The sequence below is a fragment of the Zonotrichia leucophrys genome, chromosome 1A, assembly GCF_028769735.1.
Source record: "Zonotrichia leucophrys gambelii isolate GWCS_2022_RI chromosome 1A, RI_Zleu_2.0, whole genome shotgun sequence".
NCBI classification, from domain to species: Eukaryota; Metazoa; Chordata; class Aves; order Passeriformes; family Passerellidae; genus Zonotrichia; species Zonotrichia leucophrys.
Genome location: NC_088170.1, coordinates 27,902,570 through 27,927,940, shown reverse-complemented (window position 1 = coordinate 27,927,940; position 25,371 = coordinate 27,902,570). Strand labels below are relative to the sequence as shown.

Sequence of the window (25,371 nt, the reverse complement as noted above, 5' to 3'; positions counted from 1 at the left end):
TCTCAGTACATTGTGTGGCTTGTTACTGTGCTTTTAACTGTGTTCAAACACCAAACCTCAGGCCTGATCCTGCCCTAAAATTTCACCAGTATCAGGTGCAATATACTTGGGAAGAGCTCTGTCTGCAATGTGGAAATAAAGCATGCAAATGAATTATGTTTTACTGCTAATTTTTAGTATACAGATTTGGCTAGCTAAAAATGGGAATATTAGCTGCCTGTGTAGCTGTACTCTCAGATTTTATTAATTAAACCACACAGCAAGTCCCTTATACCTAATATTAAAATCTGTGCTTCAAATTCTAATTGTATATTGGGGCTGTAGTTGGTCTTAACAAATTACGTGGTAAAAAAGGCAATGGAATTATAAAAGTCTAAAATAAATAACATGGCAGAGACTTACCATTTTACAGAAGAATATTCAGTTACAATCTGATTCTAACTGTAGAGATACATTTATGTTAATCCCTAAAATATCTGTATAGTTTTATGGCTAGGCCTTTATACTGCATGATTTGTTTTCAAGCACAGGTAGAACAACTGTAGGAACAAAGGGCCCCTGGAAGCAGTTGCAAATGGGACAAATGACAAGGCATGGTGGGACTGCAGCACAAGGCCTCCGCTGCATGGTGCACAGCTCCTTGCATTTCTCAATGGCAGTGTGGGAGTTCAGGAGCATGCCCTCCCTGCGTTCCTTTTAGGGCAGTAGAAATTATGCTAGCTTTAATTTCAGAGCAGGTAGAAGGGAGGGAACTCTGTGGCTGTTAAAGCTCTTTTGGTCAATAATAAACAACTAATTAATTTTGGTATTTGACTAAATAAGATTTGAGTTGGATCCAACTCAAAAAAAAAAGCTGCTTTCCAAAGCAGCTCGCAAGACACCTGTGCAGACAGAGTTAACAGAATTTGAGGATAAGGCAGAGTTGAAGAGACACAAGAAAGCCAAGACAGAACCAAACTGCATATGTGGTTACATGTAGGTTGCAGACAGAAGAAATGTGGAGCAGAAGAGTCCTGCCACACTGCAGGCTCATTCAAGCCTTGTCTCTGGTGCAAGGCCTGCAAGAGCTCATTCACATTATACAAAACACATCACATTCTGCCAGTGTCACCTTCCTGAAGGCAAAAGGGCTGGGTGGCCCTCCAGGAAATGGTTTCTAGGTTTTAACAGATGTTCATTTTCTGACAAAGACAAAGCAGCCTACGTTTGAAGTTTAACTGGAAAATGAAAGACAATCTTAGAGCCCCCCCCCATCCAGCTCCACTGAAGATGTGAGATTTTGCTGTAGGCTCCGGGGGCAATCCTGACACAGTCCCTACTGATTGTTTTATCTAAAAAACAAATTATCTTAGTGGGAACAAAAAATGTTTAATAGCATTTATCGTATTTCAGGTTTTCATGAAGTTAATTTTAAGCATAACTTCCTCTACAATTTCCAGGCTTTCCTAAGGTTTTGCATTAGCATTCATCTTAGTGGCAAAGCTTAATTAATTGCATCAACATTGATTTATTATTACTCTGCAAAATAATGTTTATTAAATTATTTTCAATCACAAACACAGTTCTAAATCTTAGAAAAGCAAATGGTCTGCATGGCTTATAAAATACCAGAGCTGTTCAATTAAAGTGTTTGATGATAACATCAAAAACTATATTTTGAGAACTTTCTTTTTCTTAAATACTAAATTCATTAAGTAGATTTGGGCCAAAATGTTTTAAAGCCCAAGTATAAGTAAGGGCATAGTATAGGATAGGATAGCTACTTCTATCCCAAAAAATCAAAAGTATGGTTTTTTTTAAAGTTGTCTTTAATTTGTTGTACAAGTACACCAACATCACAGCTATGACTATGATTTACCTTTTATTTCTTGCCTGCATGAAAAGTTTCTATGCACAAATTCTGACAGCAGTATCAGAGAATATTTTGGTTCTAGGCTCTGGTAAGTAATAGAACTTGAAATATCTGCCTTACAAATATAAAAACATGCAGATGAAGCATAGGCTTCCTCCAAGCGTCAATTTAAGATCACTAGTTGATCATTATTTAATCATTATTTCTTTATAATGGTTAAATATTTTGCTGATATTTTACAATGGATTGCTATTTAATTCTCAAACCAAGTCCATATTTTTAATTATAGGGATGAGTAGACATCTAGTTAATAACAACAGATTTCTCTGTACAAGCTATTTGTCTTTATTAGCCATCAGACTGAATGGACCAAACAATTAAAATTTGTCACACAAAGTAGAAAAATAGCCTTGGACTTTAAGACAGTTTTAAGTTTTTAAGACAGTATAATTGCTTATACTTCACTGTAATAACCCATGTGATAATCCAACTTTTTCAGCATCAAATTATGACAGCTTGAAATCAAAACTGTCAGAAGATTTTCAAATTTATAAACAAGAATTTAAATTTTGACACAATTAAAAGGAAAATTGATAAGGAAAATACTGACATAATTAATACGATTTTCATTCAATGAGTTTATAAAGCAATGTAATCTTCTGAAAACAAGTTTAAACTTGTATCCTTTATTTTTAAAAGCAGGTTATGTAGTATGTTCAGTAAAAGGGAGATGACATTCACCTTAAGATGCTGAATCATCAATATTTACAGCTTGATTGAGCATGAATAACTAACCTAAGTCCTTTAAAACATTTATTTTATCTGAATTTTTTTCCTGGACTCAAAAATTATGAATCCTGAATGCAGGCAGTAGTCTAAATATCTGTATTAAAAAAAATTAAAAATACATTGAACACAAATCTTCAGACTGGAAAACAAAGACAAAACACATAATGAATATTTAAAATGTGCAGTATTGTGGGGTTTTTTTAATAAATATATATACATATAATCTTATTCTATACTAGCAAACAGCCAATTTCTTTTCTGTGAAAAGTGAAAAAATGGATATAAAATGGAAACCTTCAGAGCAGAAATGGCTTTCAGATATTTTTAACGCACAAAAGCTATCATTATTCGGCCTTTGCCTATTCATAAGTAATATTTATAATATACATAAAATTTAAACATATCTAAGTTTCAAGATATTGTGATTCTGCTATATACTCTGGAGGTTTCCATCAAGTACTTACAGAACACAGTTGAGTTGTATCTCAGTGGCTTACAGTGTAAGCAGAATCTAATCATTGACAACAGCTTACTGGACAAAGGATAGATTTTTGAGCAAGGTGAAAATGTTACAGTTGAGCCCATTATTTTTAAAATGAAATAATTCAGTCATTTTCAAAATCCTAATATGCTTCTTTCCAATTTAAACATAGGACTGGTGATGGTTTTCAGTTGGAGGCCTCCAAGTAAATGAACTACTGAGAAATTGTTTGAGAAATTCTCTACTTTGATAGGTATCCATGATCCAACATTTTAAAATACTGGAAATACTAACCAGCTTTTTACACCACCTCAGCAGAAAGCCACTGAGTAGAAATAAATGATGGATAAACTACACCTTGTTCAACAGGATTTATGTTTTTCTTTCTATTCTTGCCAATATTTTCAAGAACAATTTGAAGAACAACCATCTTTGCTAAATTTGGGAAAAGTTACATTATAAAGCATAACTGATGCCTTTTCTATTTCCCTGCAGAGTACTATACCCTTCCATGCCCAAAAAACTGTGTCTGGTGAAAGCCAAATCATGTCCACAGCAAGGTTCAGTTCCACTGGCACGAGCAGTCTATGGGCTCTTGAATGACGTACATAATTTCGGTGCCGTTTCCTGAGCAGCGCAAAGGCACAGTCACGACTCGTGTTCCAATTTCTCGACAACATTTACAGAACCTTAGATGGCTATCAATATTGACATTGTAAATTGTTGCAGATGGGCATTTGCCATCACATGAAGCCACATTTACCTATGAGTAAAATAGAAGAAAATAAGAATGAGAATTAAAACTAGAAATCTGAAATTTTATTACAAAAATATTACATTTCAAACTTCATTGTGATTAAAACCCATTTTTACATTTGAAAAGGACTCTGGTCTTAAAAATTATTTTATCTTCTAAAATTCATTCATTCTAAGTTTAGCCACATTTAAAATATTTTTAATTGAACTTTTCTTTATTGTTTAATCATGTGTTTTGTTTCAATCTTGTGCTATGGATATCAAAATTGAATCCCCGTTGATAACTTTGGAACAGCACAGCTGAATCCATGTTCTTTTCATGTTCACAGGTAAAAAGTTAAATTATTCTAAGTAAAATGAAGGGAAGTTTATCTTTCTCCTTGAAAGAGAAAAAGCAAATCAGTGCAAAAGCTTTTCCCTTTCTTATTTGTTCTGTTTGTGACTGAGGGCTGTGTTATCACTCAAAGAAATATATCCAAAAAGTACATGCAGTAACAAACCAGCTTGGGCACAAGCTATCTAGAAAATTATTTGATTTCTAGATTTCAGCAGCACAAAGCTTTCTCTTACTGTTACATTATGTGAGGAATTTTCTTAGCTGATATGTTGACACGGAAAAAAATACTTTTTAATTAAACTTAAGCAGAGTTCAAATGCTGGGAAATTGAGGATGGCTATACAAGGTCTAGTTCTCTTTGTGACAGACTTAAATCTCATTTCTTCTGCAGGTAATGCATATGAAAGATGCTTTGATCTACTCCTATGCCTGTGATGAAACCCCCCATACCTATACAAATTAGACTAAAAGATTACTTTTATAAGTTTGAAATTACCTGAGATTTGGCAGGAGTAAAAAAAGACTTTTTCCTAAGCACTAGCAATCCCAGTTATTAATTATAAAACATAATCATGCTCAGCCCTATCCAAAGTTTGACAGCAGTAGTCTGGCCAAGAACACGTATGCAGTTTCCAGCCAGTCACAGCAGATATCAACATTTGATAGGGCAAAATCACATGATGGAAAAAGAGTGCCAGTGGGGGAGCTGGAGAGGAGAGGGAGTTTAGGGCATGAGGACATGAAAATCTGGAGGTACTTCTGTGGGAAGGGTAAGGGAACCTGGACTGTATGAAGGATATGCAGCCACCAAGGAAATTTGGAACACGAGATACTGGGAAAAGGGGGCTCTAATAAAGGTGGGATGGTGGCAGGTGTTTTTGGAAGGTAGAGAGAGAGGAAAAGATGAAAAGTTTACAACAGAAAGATGAAAAGGAAGGCCTTATTTGATGTACCATTCAAGATATGACCTGGCCAACATTCCTGTTGCTCCTCTCTGAACACTTTAGTTCTGCAGCAATGTAGAGGCACTGCAGCTGAACAGAGCCCTCTCTCATACTGCAGAACTTATTCATAAAAGACACTAGAATGAGCTTGTTTCCACTGCCTATCCTTGCCTAAATGCCATAGATTTTAGCCTTTTTGTCAACAGGAAGGCAGAGCTTGTCATAGAACTGGGTGAAAGGGCAAGGACCTTTTCACCTAGCTTAAAAAAACCTATGAGGCTTGACTAAATGTTTCATTTTAATATTCTTTATTTAGTCAATACCATGTCTTTATTTTGTTGTATTACTGTCTCTTACCCTAGGTTGTTGAAGTAACACTGAAACTCTCCAGACTCATTTCTTAACTATGGCAAATTACTCTAATTTCATTTATACTTCCTCATTATCAATCCTTCTAAAACTAAATAAATACACCTACAATGCATTCCTACAATTAAAATCTGAACACATCACCACTGACCTTCTATCAGGATGGCTTTTAACATTTGCCTCTTCCCTAATGACTGCTTAGATTCTCCAACAGAATCTTGCCAGAAGATTTTTGAAAGTCTTGAGATACTTTGTCAATTGCTTCCCTTCCAAGTGCTACATGAGAAGCACATTTGCTGCTCAGAAATTTCCTGGGGTCTGTAGATAGGGCGACACCAAAGCTGAGAAATAAGGTGTCTTAAGCAGACCCATAAATAAAAGGCATTATGAATTTATGATGTGGAAACCTATGCAATGTGAGGGAAGACAGAGAGCATAAAGGTCTTCAAAGAGGAATACAGCAGTTTCATCACATTTTAAGTTGGAACATTTCTGCTCCTCTTTTAGAGCAGGATATTATTTCACACTAAGGAGTTCGGTGCCTCCATTAGTTAAAGTAATTATAGTCGGTATTTTTCATCTGAAGCCAGGTGCTCCTCCAGGTGGGAGGGCTCATTAATAGAAACAGCTAGTTTTACTCCATTTATGCTAGGATAACATTCCTAGAATCAAGTTTGCTTTAGAGGAGAAACCAACACATTTTGTTGCTTGTTGTTAGCCATAACCAACTTTCTGATGCTTGGCTTTTCATGCCGTAGGCCCAGCATTGAAATTTTGTGCTTACCGGGCTTTGACTTATACAGTCATTTTTTCTTATGGTTGTCCTGATTGTCATTTTCTGGCAAATCCTTTCTTCCTTTTTGCCTGATAAAATACAAAAAATGCATACTGAATCAATATATCTTCTGTAATGTATTTGCTTCTTTAAAAAATTAAATACATTAACATAATTTAAATAGTTGCACGTTGTTTTCAATAATGTACACACAGAAATTGTTACTTCCATAATTTTCTTTTTAAATATAATATAATAATACACAGGTGCTGTGCAGCATAACCTATTTTTCAATGGCACATGTGAGCATCAAATGCCCCAAATAAGCTATACAAATTTTTTAAAGTATGAATATGCTTCATAGTTTATAAAACTATAAGCCATAAACAATTAAACTATGAATATGTTTTTAGATTGAACATATGATAAGATAAATATATGCAATTAGAAAAAATGTATTGAGTCATTTTTAATAGTATTATAATTAATTCTGTTTTATTGGGAAAGTTGAATGCAAATAGGATTTTGGTCCCGCCTTTTAAAAAATTATCAAAACAACATCCAAGAAGGCGAAAGTGTGAACCTGATTACAATCTTCATGCTATTTTTCATTACTAAAAATTAAATGTAATTATATTATTTCAATACATTTTGAGAAATATGTCCTTTTATGAAGCTTTGAAAGAAAGACATGCATTTATTTGCTAAATATGGTGCACTTTTTATCACCAGAGCTGAAACATGTAGCATATGAGGTCAGCATACAGGTCTAGGATGAGGGAAATACTGAATTTTTATATTCAGTCCTGGAGATATTGATAGGAGGGTTTTGGGGTTTTTTTATTTTGAAAAATAAAACTGTACAGTGAAAAGGCATTTTTTTTAACATATTCGAAATCATAATGCAATACTGAAACAATTAAACATATAATTTTTCATGCTTCACTCTGTATCAGACCATTATTACTATCTGTATAACAGCAGTTATTTAGATCTCCTTATCCGCTACCCATCAAAATGATCTGGTAGTTTTGCTGTGTAACCATTCTGGACAAACAGTATATAAAATAATAAGCACTATTCAGCACTTTCTTGACCTTCCTTCAAGGCTGGGTGTACAGAAAAGCAACTCTTCTGTTCTCCAGAAGCTTGAGAGCACTTTTATAAGCTAAATGATCTCTGAGTAACGAAAATATTCTGCAACGACAGCTCCATTAAGTACTGAAAATTAAGTTGGCTGCAGAGTACAGCTAGATTTTAACAGGTGCCTTAAAGAATCAAACTAAATGCTCTTACTGAACTAGCAGATCACTACAGGAGAAAAGTTGTTAGACTATAACTTCTCACTTTTCCTTCCTCAGAAACACTTAAACAATTTCCTGTGATGTTTCAATCTGAAAGTGTTTGCCAGCTTATGTGTAGACAGTGCAATCCTTGTACTGCTACAAGTCATATAGAGATGTATATCTAACATTTCAGCATACAAAGTGCTGATGTCTTACAAAAGCTCTGCTGCTATACTTTGCTCTCTCCAGCCTTGAACTGTAAAGATCTGCATTTCAGTATCAGATGTGCTTTGTTTACTCACTCCTTATTTGAGGAAGGAGTTTTTGTGACTCATCTATCCTAAAAAGCACAGAATTATGAGTGTACTGCAACAGTTCTGTAATATTCTGTAAGATCTGGTATAAAAACTGCGTATTGCCATGGGGTTGCAATTGCATGCGTTGTGTCCCCCTCCCCACCCCTGCCCTCAATATTTTTGTAACTCTGTAAAATATACTATTTGTGACAAAGAAGAAACACAGCATGAATCCATATCTGCAAAGGTGAGACCAGACAATAACACACATTGTTGCTCTATTTTAAGGCAAAACGATTTCCATCATTAAATTTAGAGATCTAGGATCAGATTTAGAATCTCTTGGTAAAAGAATTCAGAATTATGATTTTTTTAAAGTAACATTTCTTATTAAAACTATCCTGTACAGTAAGTTCATGTGATAAAACCAGTTTCAGCAATGAGCAGCAGAAATAACCATCAACAGCATATACCAGAAATGGATGAACCTAATTCTGACAGGTGCTGAGCAGTGAATCTTAACCAGGTTTTAGAAAATCACTGATTTGGGAAGGCAGCAGAGGATCAGCATCTCTCAGTATAAGGCCCAGAACCATTAACTGCATGGTAATATCCAGTAATGCTGACAGCTATGACACATATATCAAGCAGTTCTTATATTATTTAAAAAAAAAGAAAAAAAAAAGAAAAAAGAAAATACATTATTAAAAATAATACCTGGTTCACAATTAATACTATCAGTAGGCACTACTGGACTAATGGCAAAGGGTAATAGACCCAATCCAGAACCTGGCAGAATCATTAGGAATAGAAGATTCTCATGAAATAAAAACATTTCTGTATAAATGGTACTTCATTAATTCTTACACTGCCAACTGCAATTTTTGTTTTAGCAAAAGATGATGAGCTTTCCTCTTAGTCTTCTATAATTTATAAACTCTGCAGCTGCTTCAAGACTCACTAAAGATGGCCTGGACTTTATTATTCTCCTGGTTAACACAAAACTGGAATGCTTACTTTTAAATCAGACTTTTGGAATTAGTCTGTCTATGGCAAGGTAAGAATTAAATATATGCACTCACTTTGCATGCATTAAATCAAGCTCTTTCAGAAAAGTTATTTGCTCCCATTAAAATCCCAATGTGTTGCAAGCTCTATTCATAAATACTCTTATCTTAACTGCTTCCCCACAGGGCACATGCTTTTAGTTAAAAATAAAAATAAATAAAAATAAAATAGCATATAATTGTATGAATGATATCTGGCAGTTTTAGCAGCCACCTCAGCAAGTATTTCTGAAGTATAACAATGCCTTTCCTGAGGCCACAGAATATGGCCAAAATTATAAATCTTCTTGGTCAGCAGAGAACCAGCAGTCAACAATTTTAATAATTTTTAAGACTAATTTTCTAAATAATGACAATGAAATTTTTTGGGGGGTAAGGGGGGCAGATTTTTTTTTTCACACAGTTTATCTCATGAGAGAAAGATTATTGATTAGTAAGATTTTAGTAAAATTCTGGTGTGTTACTTCTCTATGGTGATTCTCGATAATAAAACATATTCTGTTGCATTAAAATAGCTTTAATTTTCCATGTTTTGGTTACAATGGAACAACAATATTTGCAGTTTCTTTTCTAAGAACCACATAGCTTGGAAGTTTGGCATTGTTCTGTATTTTATAAATATCTCTACTTCCCCTATTTCTCCAAATTATATTCAATATATTGCACTTCAGTTTTACATAATAACAGTGCAATATATGGTTATAAGTCTGCAACTTGCTATTCAATAATATTAAGAAAAGGTTTGTATACAAAAATTTCAAAGACTAATTTGCTTTTACTCTAATGTTGAACACAAAAAAGGTCAAAACAGACGGTTAAGATTTTCTGTAATGCTGAACATGTCCCTGTTCTACAGAATTAGTTTTAAAAAACATAAACATATATATACACACACGCACATGCATAATTATATAAGTAGACAATAAAAATTAATTCTAGTCAAAACTGCAGAGAAAACCAGTGTGTTCTCCATCTATTTTTAAAATTGCATAAATTGTGAAAGCTTTATGTCATTTTGAGTCACATTTAATCATATTTTAAAGTTACACACAGAAAATGTGAATGTATTACCAGATAGGCTGTATTACCAAAAGGCTGATTTTATATAAGCATTGCTATCATCAATATTTCTCTAATTTTTCCTCATTTTGGATTTAAGAAAAAATGTTCCAGTATTTTGGACCTAGAAAATATGTATTGGGCATACAGAATAAATTGCTAAGTTTGAAGATGCATTGCAAAATATCATTGAATCAAGAATCACTTTTAAGAGGAAAATTCTTGGCTTTTAAGGTGAAGATCACATAGGCACTATTTGAGAGCCAGCTTAAGAGAATGTTTTAATTGTTTTAATTGAGAAAATTTTAATCTTCCATGGGTTATATTTGAAGAGATTTGATTATACTCCAGAACAATAATGTTAAAAATCGCCAAGTCAGCAGCCAAATTAAGCAAGATCTCTTAAGAGTTGTTAGGTAACTACAACAATTTTACGAGATTTGCAGGCAGAACTGCATGCTTTTTCCCTCTTTATGTCCCAGCAACAGAGGTTAAAAAGTAAGCCCTCCAAAACCAAAGCTAAACTAGCACATATTGCAGCCTTTATCACTTACAGGTCTTGCAGCAGCCATCATTATACGTCTGCACAATTCCTCCATTCTAGGAAAATAAAAGAAGAATATAGCAAAAAAGTCTGGACCTAATGCAAAGGGAAATTGTATCTCAAGATACTCCACATTTTAAAGACATCAAACTAATACAAAATAGTACCACTGAAATCAACAGAATTACACAGATATGTATCAGCTGAAGGGCTGTTTCATGAATTATTTAGTGCCTTTGACACTGAAAATGAGCTCATCATGATGACAATTTCAATTGTGTTCAGTTGACATCTGATTTAGTTTCCTTTGAAGAAATCATTTCGTTTCTATAAGCATGTTTTTATATAATCTACTATCATCCATTTCCCCACCATGGAGATTTATAAGAATAGTTTCAAAAATACGTGTGAGTAGCCCAGACCTGTACATCAAGCAGACTACACAAGATTAATAGATGCTATCTATTGCTGATGTTATCTTAGGATAACAACAGACAAAATACAGATATTTTTCAGCTTCTATCTTTTCATGCAAGCATATATTTTTTACCTCCTTACATTGAATAAGTTGTTCAAGAACTTCTTAAAAGACCACTTAAACTCAGATATTCCTGAATTATCCTGAATTGCCTGTGAGAAAAATTTTCTTCTCAGCTAATGGCTCAAGCCTATGCTCAGCGTCTCTCATAAACAGGTCAGACTGATTCAGAAAGTTAATTTTAGGGCTCTGTTCTTTAAAATCTTAACCTAATAGATCTGAATGGTGTCAGAATGGTTCCAAGGAAGAAATTCAAGCATTAACTCAAAGTAGTACAGGCATTATTTTTAAACAGAATACTCTCTTCAGGACTGGAAGAAATAGGAACTTTTTTAAATAAATGGAAGGGATAATTAGGACTAGTACTAAATGCATAATCTGTAGCCAAGGCAACCATGGTACTTACCCTTTCTACATATATATTTACTATTGTTTGTAGCTCATATTAAATATAAAATGTACTGCAAGTGAAAAATTTGGCAGGCATTATAAATTTAGAGAATTATTAAATTAGAAATTAAACCATAAACAAATATACAACCATTGTGAAAAATACATGTTCTTCAAAGCAGTTTATATGGATAGGCCACCTTAATATTTTTAAATATATGATGTAGGTAGATACCCTGGATATTTTTTGTTTGGTTACACAAATTTTAGTTTAGGAGCTAATAAATTTTATATATACTCTGTCATCTCCCTAATCATTGCACAACTTAAGGGTTTTTTAATATAGCTGACATTTATATAGAGCATTTTTTTTATTTATAGATCTGATTTATTTATTGTGTGTGTTCTATGAACTTGGCAAAGTATTATTCCAAACTAAGGCAAGACATAGTGATTACCACTTTTTATAGTGGTATGTCAAGCATGATTCCAGTTCTAAAAGCAGTCATCAACAATACTCAGGCCAAAATTTTACACTCCTCACAGATAATTTGTCAGTTGGAAAGAAAACAGGAGTATAGGAAATGACTGCAAATTGCTCATTTACATGTTTTTACTTACCACTTTTTTAATTTAAAGAAAGTGCATGAAGTTTGCCTGAATTTTGGAGTGTAAGCCAAACTCCAGAGCAAATATTGTCACTTACCTTACTCAAAGTACAAACCTTTGTACACTCAGTGTCATTAAATGGGGGGCAGACAACACTTGATCCCAGTGCAATAGCCCCTGCAGCAGTCTTAACACATTTGTAGTTGGTGCAGTTGGAGGTCCAGGTGCTTCCTTCCTGAATATATAAAACAAAGCTGTTGTTAGGAAAACCAAAACACTTCAGCTTTATTTCCAACCCGAAATGTCCATAAAAACAGTGCCCTCATGCTGTAGCATCTATTGGAGTGGAAAGTCTGCTGCAGACCACGAGTAGGTGGCAAAAGGAAAGACCGTCCTCTAATTACCAGAGGCTACTCCTCCCTGGAGCCATGGCTCTACTCTCCATGCTGAGCATGCTGCTGAGCATGGGTGCCCTACTGCAGAATGAAAGGACTTTGTGCCAGTTCAGTCATTTCTTTTGCTCTGAATCAATTGGAATTATGAACCACATAATGTCATGTGTCATGACATTATGTGGTTCATGTGTCATGGCCACATCTAAATTTCTGTGCATGTGGATGCTGGAGCACACCACCAAGACTCTGAACCCCAGAACCTGAATTTGCCCTTTTCCTTTTTGTAGTAACCAGCAGGAAGAGAAGAGTGGCCCTCAGAAGAGGGGGACCTAGAAGCCCTGATGTAGACTTAGAAGCTCTCAACACCTCTAAATAGCAATACCTAATAGAGAGTCACAATTCTGCAGTTAGAGCATATCCAGCCTTAAGTAAATGATGACATTTGCAGATCTTTGCAGGAAATATTATAAGCTATGAGATATTTACATGTGTGAAATGGCAGGTTCCAATCATAGACCATAAATAGTCTAAGCGTGTAACTTGTAGTAAGGAGAAGATGAAGCAAGAATGACTGCATGAGTTAACTTAGAAATGCCTGTCAGACTCCTGTCTATTGTATCATTACAGTTACTTCTTATCTCTGTTCAGAGGCACTTACCTCATACAAAATCAGTGTTCCATTCTCTGTATGGAAAGAGCAGGACACATTTTGGCACGTACCACAACAAGTATCGTGACTGAAGGAAGGAATATATACTTGATGCTGGAAAGAAGGGAAAGGAAATAGACAAGCTAGTACTTTTTAAACATACATTATATGAAAATTCTTTGATTTCTGAAATTAAAAACACCAAGGAAAACAATGGATGGATGGATGGATGGATGGATGGATGGATGGATGGATGGATGGATGGATGGATGGACGGACAGTTAGGACAGATTTGTTTACATAGGCTGCTAGAAACTGCCTCTCAAAATAATTGTGCAGACACATGATACACATCATCACTGCTAAATTCTCAATTCTTGCTGAGTAAACAGGACTAGCAAAAGTCTTCACTAAAATTTTTATCCTAGTTGTGCAGTTGTGTTCACAAATTGCATAATTCCTGTATTTTAAGAATACTCACGGCTTCACATTGCTGGGAGCAGTTCATCATTGTGAAATGCATGGCATTGTAGCCTGTGTTCTGATCTTTTTCTTGTAAACACTGTACAGTGTAACAAAGGTCTCCATCCAAGTACTGAATCACTGACTGCCCAGGATTCAGTACTGTGACCTCTTGGAAGATGCACACATCATCCTTCTCTAAAACCAAAAGAAATAGATGTTATCGGGGGGGAAAAATAATCTTTAAACAAATTAACAGAAGCACTGGTAAGACAGAAGTAGGGCAAATTCCTATTCACTACAAAAGTATTCTATCTTTTAGACTTGATTGGTTTGTGGTTTTAGTTACCAAACAAGATGGGGAGGAATGATAATTCAGTTTTAGAAAACGCTGCAAAATGAAAAACTGCCTAAAAATAATAGTGTTCCTACTACAGTAGTAAAAAAGTCAGTTGTTCTTAGTTTAAAAGTATTCTAATATTTATCATTCAGCTATTCTGCACATCACACAATGTAGCCTTTCTGCCAATTAAACCACTCCACAAATACCTGTGGTCCAGTAATCTGTTCAAGCTGTACTGTAAATATATGCTTGGCTCTTGGAGGCAGTTCAGCCTGGGCTGCTGCCAGGACTGCAGCTTGCCTCTGCACCCCCATGCACAGTGCAGCTGAAATCTGCTGTATATGGGTAGCTGAGTGAGGGAAGGGATCAGAGCTCTGATCTTGATCTGGCTACCTCCTCTTGTGCTGGCTGAACAGGTCTGTTGCTCTGGGCAAGATTTTGTCTCATTTGTGTTGAAAGCAGACTAGGAGCAGCTGCCCTGCTCACACTCAGCTGCTGTTCACAGCCTGTTTCCTTCTTGTCTCTCACCAGAGAGACTGTACCTAACTCTGAAAGCATGGGCAGTTCTACAACACTCCCACACTCTGCCAGAGCAAATAAAGTATCGTTGCATAACTACAGAGACACACATCAAATTAAGATAAAAGAGCGTTTACATTTGAGAAGGTGACAATGACCTTAGTTCTGCTTTCTTTGCACACCCTTTTAGCTAAAAAATAAAACACAATGATGAGGAATATAAAAAGTTACCACAAATATAGTGAGTGCATCCGCAAGCACTGGAAACACTGCTATCTATTTTTTTAACTTCTCCCTGTGTACAGAAAGATAAAAGTTTGCAAAGTCATGCACAATTAAATAGAGTGCTACTCAGACAATTTTTCTCTAAAATTGTAAAATATTACTTTCATCACTTCCACCCCTGGTTTCATAAAAGAGGAAAATTGCCATGTATCCAAGAAACAGTAGCATATTGAGAGTTATTTATCAGTGTATTTATCTCTTAAAGCAGAAAACAATATTTCATTTTCTGTAGGGGTACATAGAATAGCAGAGTCAATAAACAGCATTTTTTTTCCTGAGACACAAAATTATTTCTATAATAAATATATTAGAAAAGATTGCCTCCTAAGGATTTTCTTTCAAAAGACGGGTGAAAGCTATTTAAATCTAAAATTCCTTAATACACTTTATGTTATGCTGTCTTCACATGAGGAATAAAACTTCAGGCATTGGATAAGGAAAATATGGTCACTATAGCATTAACGGGAGTTTGAACATACAGTCATATTCTTTTTCCAGATCACATCCCTAATATGAAAAGCTACATGATGAGCAAAATATTCATGACTGCTCATATCAGCAAAATTCAACAATATTAAATCATTTTAATCAAAAGCATAAATTATTAACAAAATGACACATTTCTTCAGATGATACATATAATCATATAGCTCATGCCTCATTAATTATTTTAAATATGAATTATTTATGTGGAAAGCCTTATTAGCATATTGTTTCATGTCAACACTGAACAGGATAAAATTACAGTTGCTTTTTTTCTTTTTCCACCTTACAACACACAAAGTGAAATTTCTCCAAGGGATGGTTGACAACGCTGTGCAGACACTTGGAATTACATGCTTGAGCTGGGACTGCAGGGCAGTCCCACCCTGTCCCTGTTACTCTTTACAACTGAAACAAGGAGTGTAAAAGAGAGGAGTAAGACAGCTCAACAACATTACTAATAGTATTTAAAAGACATCACTTACTAATTTACAGGTCAGCGTGGTAGCATTTTCACAACTACATTCTGAGGAGACAAAGAAATCTGTGTTAATCAATTAGCTAACTGTTAGTTTTGGTTAAGATTTGTGACTAAAGAATAAAGCAATAATTACCACAGTGCCATTCAGGACAACATTGCCCGAGTATTTTTTCCTTCACAGGTGTCATGTCATCTGTGCAAATCATAGGAGGCTCAGAACAAAGATTTTCATCACAAACTAAATGAGGGGGAAAGACATATAAGAACTTATTCAACTTCCCTTCATATTTTCCAGCTTACATTACTTTTGATAAATTATTTTTAAAATAATTTTATTTTATATAAATGTTATTGTGTTTCTTAAGTATCTATAGTATAGACTATACTTGGAATGAAAAATGAAACAAAAATTTTCAAAAGTGATTTTAGTTGTCCCAGAACATGTTTAAATTTTCAGAGATCATCAAACAGGAATCATTTAATATTCTTCCTACTTCAGAGTTACCCAAGAAAATAACCACTACCATAGACATCTAAAATCATAATCTTTGGGAAACATAGACTTGATATGTACTGTAAAGTGCACTTCTGTAAGATAACAGGGAGCAACTGCCCTCCAGGCATGATGCTAATAAGAAAATATTGCCTCCCTTATCAGAAGCAGCTTACTGGGGCTGTGAAAGAAGATCAAGCACTAAGATCTAATTTTCTCCCTGCCAGAAGTGGGGAAAAAAAAATGCCAAAAGGTCTTTGCAGAAAATTTCACCTGGGTAAAACTGCTAGGGAAAGGAAAGGACCAAAATACAGAAACAACCAAAGAAAAAATTGCTAAACTGCAAAGTTAGTGAAGTCAATTTAATTATGTGATATTAGCCTGAAAACTGCAATAGGATGAAAGATAATCTAAATTAAGCAGCTGTACTTTTAGATGTTACTTAAAAATGTATAGCACAATTTATGTGTTTTATGAGACTAGGAAAAGGACTGTTACACTGCAAATATTTTTCTTGTGCCTGCTCATTGTTTGAAGAGTAGTCAACCCAGCAGTATTTGAAATCCTTGGTCTACTCCTTCCTCTAGGAGCTAAAAGAAACTGCCTAAACATTAGTGACTTCTACAACTGAGGAAAACCAGTGTGGAAGCTGTTTTATTAAATGTGTTATAATAAATGAAAAATTGTATATTTGTACTCCAAGGATGGGATTCAGGGCCACATTAATATATTGGTATTTAAATCCCTGTGAAGATAACCATATTTCTGTCTAGTGAACTGAATAATCTCTCCAGACTCCACTGATGAGGTTTGTTAGACCACCACTGGGCATACCAAGAACTTTGTGTCAAATTTGGTACCTCTACACCCTCATTTCGACCTCTCAGTCTGTACCTGAAGCCCACTCTAATTGCCAAACCTAAACAAATCCCTGCACAGCTGTGCACTGTCACTTTTACTGAATTTGGTGACAATTCAAACTCTCAGCAGTTACACTCACCGCAGTAGTAATGAGGACAGCAGTAGTGTATGGTATTAAGGTCTACAGTGAGAATTTCCCCTTCACTACACAAGGGAACAGGTTCAATACAGGATTCACACACTAAATAAAAACAAAACAAAAACCAGACATGTACAAAGTTTAAAATAGTAAAAAGTTAGCACATATGAATTCCATCTAATTGACTATATGGAAAGTAATACTGCATTTGTTACCAAGATAATAAAACTTTTAAGCATTTTATGGATATTATAGCTAAACAAAGTTCAAATATGGTGTCCAAAATTGTGTTGGAAAAAAAAGATCCCCAAACCCAAGAATAATGATCCTCCAGTCCACCAGATCTGTATGAAGTCTCACTCCAAGAATTCCTGCCTGGGTTATTCTAGAATTATAGTCTGGTTTTGTAAATATTTGACTATTCCTTAGCTCTCCAGAAAAATATTAGAGGCGTCTTACCACAGAGATGAGAGAAACAACAGGGGTCTTCCTGTTTTGCCTCGACAATAAACTGATCTTCTCTGCAGTCAGGCTGGGAGGCATTGAAACAAACTGAAGGATCACATTCTGTAGGATGTGAAACATTGTTTTAAAAGAAGTCACTGAAACAATATGAAAAAGATAAAAAAATATATTCTTCATATGCTAAGTAAAATAAAATACCCCAAATTTACTGTAAATCAGAAGCAACACAAAACACAAAGACAAAAAAAAATACTAGAGAATGTTTAAAAAAACATACATCATTGCCTGGTGCTATTTACAGTGTCCCATTCTGTTAACAATCAAGACAACTTGATTTGCATTTTGTAATGCAAATTTTCTTCCAACATATAATACAAGTATGGAAAACTTTCCACTAACTGTGGTTTTGTATTTCCCTTACCACATCGGTACTGTGGGCAGCAGGACAGGGGCTGGTAGCCTACCACTAATTTTTCATTGGGTTTGCATGTTGGAATAATGGCATCGCACAATGACATGTTACATTCTGTGGGATAAAAAACAATTTTGATGTCTTTAGACAGATACTAGTGCAAGTCCTGTAGTTCAGGCTATTTATACCATCTAATACAGAGATCCACAAAACAAGATCAGCCCAAGTAAGCTTAAAGTTCACTCCATACCATCATGTGGCCTTTTGTGTTCAACCCAACCAAGCAGTAATATCCCTCTTCAAACTGATATTTACTTGCTCTGCTCCCTGTGCATGAAGCCAGCTATAATGTCCCACTGATATTCCTTGAGCAAATTGACAATACAGCATTGGTTACAAGCATCTAATAAGCAAAAGCACCACATCAACTGGACCATATGTTCTCATTTTCCTTGAATATGTAATGAAGAACTTGGTATATTTTGCTTAGTGTTTTAGGAGCAATAAGCTTATTCTTTCTCTTAACAATGGCTAGGCAGAATATTAGTATTCAGTGATCAACTCCCAGAAAAATTCTTCTGGGAAACAGCAATAGATCAGAGGACATTGCTCATCACACCAAAGTACTAGAAAGAAAAGCATGCAATCTCTGACAATGTCCCCAAACAACAAGATACTTCTATCACTGAATATAAATCAATTTCTTATTAAATTCTATGCAAGAGCTTTAAAAATATTTTAACAGTAGTTTTGTTGAACTGGTGGACTTCTAAGAAAAAAAATATTTCAGTGAATAATTCTTATAATGAATAGAAGCCTCAATTCCTGGCCCAACCAGCCACAAGTACTTGAAAATTAATTCTAAAAAATGTTACCTTGAATCTAAAGTTTCTCATCTGCCTGTGAATGTGAAGCACTTATTTTATACTTCTGTTACAGAGAACAAGTTTGGTACATACCACAAACTTTCTTGGGACAGCAAGCTCTCTCTTCAATGACATGGAGTAGAACTTCCCCTTCTCTTTCACAGACTGGTGGTGGATCCTCACTGCACTCAGGTTCTACAGCAATAATGCTTCCATTTTCTAAACAGCTGTACATGCAGCACCCTCTCATGGACCCATTCCAGATCTCCCCAGCAGAGCGGGGTTGTCCTTTATTATCTGTACATGCTGGAAGAGAAAATTAATCCTTTCTATCCCGTCAACAAGCAGACAGCTCCCATTTCCTGCGAGCAGCTGTGACTTGCATAAAATTCTTGCATAAAATTCTTGCATAAAAAACTATGGCTGTGGAGCATTATGGTAAAAGAATCCAAGAAAGGCTGATGACTGTAAAAGCCCCAAAGGAAAAAATGCTTTTCTATGGTCGAAAATGGGTGAGGGCAAGGGACAGAACCTGCCCATGTTATTCTTAGAAGAATGCCCATCACTTTTCCCCCAGCAAAGGTACATCAGCACTGGCTCTTAAAGCCAAGTTATCTGAAAGCACAAACTGCTGTAGCTTGAGAAATGTTAGGCTCTGTTGAAGGGTCCTTTACCAGATTCACATTTACTGAGGAGTGACACAGAACTTAAGCTTCTCTCTTACCATGAACTGTTAATATAACAGTGGTTGATATGATCACAAGTGCAAAACTACTCTGCCCTACTGTACTTACTACATTTTTCCTCTGGTATACAGAGGTCTGAGTCTGTTCTATGCAGAATGGTGCCGTTTTTACACACACAGTCTTCCCTTAAATAGGAACAGGGAGAATCTTCATAGAACCATTTATTCAAGCATGTCTTGGCTTCACAGGGTCGCACACAAGGCTGGTATTCCTTGCCCTCAGGGCAGCTCAGTGCTGCAAGGAATTAAAAAAGGATGTTGAGTGTTTCTGTATCCTTTCAGCATTTCATTGGTTAAACAAGTAGTAATAACAAGTGAGCACAGAAAGCACACATTTATACTTTGAACAGTACTTTAGGCAAGCAACTAATTCAATAGAGATTAAAATTCATTCATGACTAAATGATGTATTCTCATCTTAAGAAATTGTACCCTGATATACCAACACTGTGATAAAATGAGATGTTACTTACAAGAATAATAGAAAGAAATCTAATTTTAACTTATCACTAAAATAATAGAAAGAAATATAACTTTAACTTATCACTAAAAAGACCTCATCACTGAAGCCACATAAGGGTACAGAATATGGCTATCTGCTTACAACAGTAATTGGGTGTCCTCCATTTAATGCAGATGTTGTGCTTGTTGCATAAAGTCACATATGCAGAAAGTGCATCACACTCATAGTTCCAAAAATTAGTACTGTTGATCCACATCTTCTCACAAAATTCCTGTGGTGACACCTAGGAACATATTGAAACTGGGAATTAACAAGTATAAGGACTTCCTGTAACTAAAATAAATCAGCAATTAAGAAAAGTAATACAGCCCCGAGGGGAAAAAATCGCTAACAGTGTCTAAATTTAAAAAGATCTTTTTTCTCAGAACACTCGTTCTGCAAAACTTAAACTGCCAGATGTAGTGAGATTTTCATGTGACAATCTCATTAGGACTGCATTCTCTGTCTACTGATCAGCATAAAAAAGTACTGATCATTACTTTGAAGAGCTTTTCAGCATAGCCCTGTCAACTAAAATTGAACAATCTCAGCTAAACATTGCTGCTATACCTTCAATACAATCCTGCTGTGAATGAATTACCTCTTACTCTGTTTCTGTGCCTGTAGGACCTGATAACCTATTTTACACATCTATCTCTCAGAAAGAAAGTGCTCCTTGAGTAATTAATCATTTTTATTTTTAATTAAGTTGGAAAAGTCAGTTATACCTCAGAGATTTGGGGCTTCCTCATTTGCTGTTCTGGAAAGCAGATGTGCTGCACTACCAACCTCTAGTGACCTATAGAGGTCTACTCATCTCTATAGCTGCATGTTACAGCTAGATCCCCATTAGAAAGTACAATTTGTAGAAGCAAATTCTAATTATTTCTGTAAGAAATGCTACAAAATTTTCAACATAATATTGGCTATGTCAAAATATTTTAACTGGAAATTTCTTTAGTCCAATAAGTCTGCAACTGCATGAATCACTGTTGTGCGAAGCAGAAGCATGAGGCTTTCTGTTTTAGTGATCCTCATCAAGCATTTAATAAAAATAACATCTCTGGAACATGTTTATCTTGACATGATAATCCAGTGTGTCCCCTTTGAGAAATGCCCATTAAGTAATTTCAAAAAACAGCATAATAGCACAGGGATCAAAATAGATGTGTGTTTTCAATGGACAACACGGCATTTCAATGGACCCATTCCACTGCAAAATTACAAAAATAAGCAAAACATTAAAAATGTGCATGTACCAGTCACTCTTTTCTTAATTATACAGCTATTACATGAGTTGGTCCTGCAATTTTTCTGATCCTCATACTCACTTTCTTATGACAAGGGATGAAAATGCTTCTGTTTAACAGTTCCATACAGTAAGTGCAGTTATCTTCAGTACAGTTTCTTACGGGCCTCCTGGTTGTTACATCAAGTGATTTCTCAATTTCCCAGCTCTTAATGAACATTTCAATTTCTTCCATATTTGTAATTATGGTCATATTTTTCATTTTCAGGTCATCACTAGGATCTCCATTACACACCCCTGGGGACAGAGCGTCGTATTCAAAAACGCACAAACATTTCTTCATTTAGGAAATTAAAACTACCTGATCAATTATGATCAACACTGCATCAGGTGACCTGTGAAACTCAGTCACCTGAGTAAATAAATTAAAGTAGCTGTATGTCCACTGTAGTTCCAACCTCCTGCTTGTGATTTTAGTTCTCAGCTCAATGGCTTGCTAAAACAAGTAGAACTCATTTTACCTTTCACAACAATTAACTTTTGAGAAAAACTGCTTTCAAAATGTGCTGTTGAGTGTATCAAATTCACTGACATGTTGCTGGATTGTGATCTCATTCTACTGAATGGCATTCTGATCTCTGGGAGTAATAGTAGATGGTTTTGAGATAAATTGCTCATCACCAATGATTTCACATTGTATTGAGATTTAATTGAACATTCTAAGTGCAATAAATTATTAAAAGAATCTTTTGATGAAGAAATTGCTTTATCTAGGGAAAATATTGTTCTTACTGAAGTTATTAATACAAAGCCACTGTAAAAACCTACCTTCTCAGACCCCTGGCATTCATTGTCTACCTGAATTGATTACTCTATTGATACATAAATTAAAATACATGATCTCTTTAAGCATATTACAAGTGAGTAATGCCAGAACTTTAATCTTCATACTAGTTTTACATCTCAGGAAATGATCAGGCAAAGTTCCTCTCTTGTTTCCACTTTCCTTCTGCACTGTTAAACATACCCTAAGACCTTGCCCTCCTGTTTTCAGCCCTGCAGTCTGATGCTCTCCAGGGACCTTTGTTAGAACTGGACTAGCTTGGTGTGGCAGACTATTATTCTTTCAGACAGCATGGAGAAATACAGAATATGGCATTTAAATAACAAGTGTTTTACAGTAGTACCACTTTCCTGTACTCTTAGCTCTTCTGTTTCTTGCTGCAAATTCACAAACTGCTGGCAGTAGAATTTGCAAGGCCATGCTGCAGAACTGCAGAATCAATATGGCTTTAAAAATAAAGCTAATTTACCACACAGTCCAACAGCTTTTTCTGGTATGAGAGGAAGAGGATTGCAGAATCCCAGACAGGAACAAACAGCAGAGGACAGGAAAGAAGCACTAAAGAAAACTTCCAATTTTACTGCAAAATATCAGGTAGTACAACATTTTAAGCTAAGTTTGGATTTGTCTGCATAGCCTTCCTCTTTTTGTCTTCTCATGACAAAAAGAGGAATTATACTATAATTCTTTCTACATTTGCCCTCATCTTGTCCCTTTCGTTCAACACGCGTAGAGAAGATGGCATGGTACTGGGAAAAGATGCAGGGCCAGCCTTCCCCTTCTCTCTGTAGATTTAGGAGAAGTTGCCTTTTGTTCAAGCAGAAGACAGCAATTGATTTTAAAGTCTTGATTTGTTTATGCTTACGCTTAAAGCATATCTGAATTGCTTTGCTTGCTTTTAAAACTAAAAGCAGTTTAAAAGATTATAAGAAGTTAATTTCCCTTTTTAATATGAAGGGTTTGTAAAATTACAAACCACTAGAAAATGAAAATTTATTATAAAATTAATTTTTAATCACCTTATACTTTTATATATTTACTTGTACTTTTTCATATTATTCCTTCTTTTATATATTTCTTTGTACTTTTCCATATTATTCCTCCTGGCAAAGTGATAAAAAGGCTTCAGGGAAGCTTGAAACATACTACATTTGCTATGATTGTAATTCAAGACTGAGACACCGCAGCACAGTGTTGGACCTCAGACTCAGCCTCAAGAGGTCCAAAATCAGATTCCTAATTTACTGTCCTCACAAGACTTGGACCCTTCCCAAGATACAACTTCTGTCAGTATTTCCATAGCAATAAGCTGCCACTGCTGACATCAGACTTGTTTCCGTATTCACTGAAATATACTGTCACTGCCTGAATTTCTTTAGCATCCACTTCTTCACTAAAAGTTGTCTTTTTATTTATTTGGCTTCAGCAAAACTCTTAAAACAGGCAAAAATAAGTAAAAGAAACCAGTAATTTTTTTAAGGTTATTTGGATACAATGTGCTGATCATGACTTGTTCTGGAAAGTACTTTATTAGCACGCAGTGCTTTCAAACAGAATGATTAATTTATTATTAATTAATTAATAGTATTTCACAGGCTCTCACATAGGATTGTCAGCATAGTTAATGAGGGTCACATCAAGAGCTATAGGGACACCTGGTCACAGACACAAAAGGGAGTTGCAAATTTCAATTGGGAAGTTATTGAATAAGAAAAAATTGCCACCATGGCCTCACCACAAAGTCCTTCTGTCCTCCTCGTTGTGTTAGGGTGCAGTCCGTACTGTATATCTATGATGCCTGTAACGTGAGCCCACTTGATGCTAATCCCACCTGGGGTATTAACCACATACATTGCACCAGTATCCTGAACATTCAGTCCTTCTCTTGAAAATGGTAACGGTTGAATTTCAGAATCTACAACTACCTAAAAGAAACCAAACACGTTTTAGAGATAAAGCCAGACTGCAATGATGTATTTTATATGTATTTCCATTTTATAACAAAAGACTATTTTCACAGCCTCTGCCACATATAACAGTCACAGTGCTTAGAGAGCTTAACACTCGTGCCACTTCCAAAAACTGCAAATGAAGTAGGCATGAGGAAAAAAAATCTTTTGTAATTAGTGAAAGAATAAATCTTATTTATCACATATCATATGATGAAAGAAAACCTCATTCCAATTATTGAAAGTCATCTGTTGTGACTTGTTACTTACTAGCAAGGAAAGTAGCTTAAGTATTTATCATTTCTAGGGTTTCTGGAAATATAGTCTCAGGCATAACTGCTTTTGTAGCCTCATTAAAATCTCAAAAGAACTTTAAGGTGACATGGAAAAATTACATTTAAGTGAAGCATGGTACCAGAAATGTGAATTGCTTGTTTTGCCTCTGGTACACCATGAATTATTGGAAACCTAGTCTACAAAAGTAATCCTAATCCTGTAGTGTTTTATTTTAAATCTGATTTATCACATTCTACAACAGAACAGCTTCCCAGCTATTTTTTGAGCATACACACGCTGTTGATAGATACTTACTTTTCTTGCTAAACGATTGATAAGTATTTGACAAGTGTGTGTTGTGACATTTAATTTCTTAAAACAGAGCCCTGAAGTGTTTGCAGGTGGCACCTTGAAAGAAAAGTGACAAGGAAATTTAGTTACTATTATTTGTTGAATTCTGTACCAGTGCTATTGGAATTTTTTATATTAATTAAATATATTTTATACTAATACATTTTAAAATCATCTAAATAAGTACTTACTAGTTTTCTTATTGAATTTGCACTCTGGAAAATATTAAAAATAAATTAGAAGTTCAATAACAATCAGCAGCATTTTTATAAACAAAAATGAATTACCTTTTTCTTTGTCTTTAATGTTCCTCTACAATCAGCTAAATAATTAAACTGATATATTTTATTATAAATAATAAAAAATACAAACTTTCCAGCTAATTTAGTGCATATGCTGAAAGGTCCTTTCAATTACATTTCTTAAAGAACTTAAGTTAGAACTAAAACTACAGACTGCTAAAGCTCATCTGCATGTGTTCTGCATTCCCACCTCTAGACTGCAACCAGG

The 25,371-nt window shown here is 35.1% G+C and overlaps 1 protein-coding gene across 1 annotated transcript in view; it reads right to left on the bottom strand.

Annotated features, from left to right (window-relative positions):
• Positions 1–2,844: 2,844 nt before the first annotated feature.
• OTOGL (otogelin like) overlaps positions 2,845–25,371 on the bottom strand; it is a 90,718-nt gene continuing 68,191 nt past the window's right edge. The window contains exons 40-57 of the mRNA XM_064701999.1: positions 24,826–24,918; positions 24,021–24,210; positions 21,524–21,738; positions 20,295–20,436; positions 19,740–19,925; positions 19,039–19,251; positions 18,089–18,193; positions 17,662–17,769; positions 17,203–17,304; positions 15,843–15,947; positions 15,714–15,754; positions 14,692–14,755; positions 13,618–13,796; positions 13,146–13,250; positions 12,208–12,327; positions 10,566–10,611; positions 6,313–6,392; positions 2,845–3,885 (exon numbers count right to left, since the gene is read on the bottom strand). Coding sequence (XP_064558069.1) covers positions 3,685–3,885; positions 6,313–6,392; positions 10,566–10,611; positions 12,208–12,327; positions 13,146–13,250; positions 13,618–13,796; positions 14,692–14,755; positions 15,714–15,754; positions 15,843–15,947; positions 17,203–17,304; positions 17,662–17,769; positions 18,089–18,193; positions 19,039–19,251; positions 19,740–19,925; positions 20,295–20,436; positions 21,524–21,738; positions 24,021–24,210; positions 24,826–24,918 — 2,295 coding nt within the window. The 3' untranslated portion in view covers positions 2,845–3,684. The remainder of the gene's footprint in view (positions 3,886–6,312; positions 6,393–10,565; positions 10,612–12,207; positions 12,328–13,145; positions 13,251–13,617; positions 13,797–14,691; positions 14,756–15,713; positions 15,755–15,842; positions 15,948–17,202; positions 17,305–17,661; positions 17,770–18,088; positions 18,194–19,038; positions 19,252–19,739; positions 19,926–20,294; positions 20,437–21,523; positions 21,739–24,020; positions 24,211–24,825; positions 24,919–25,371) is intronic.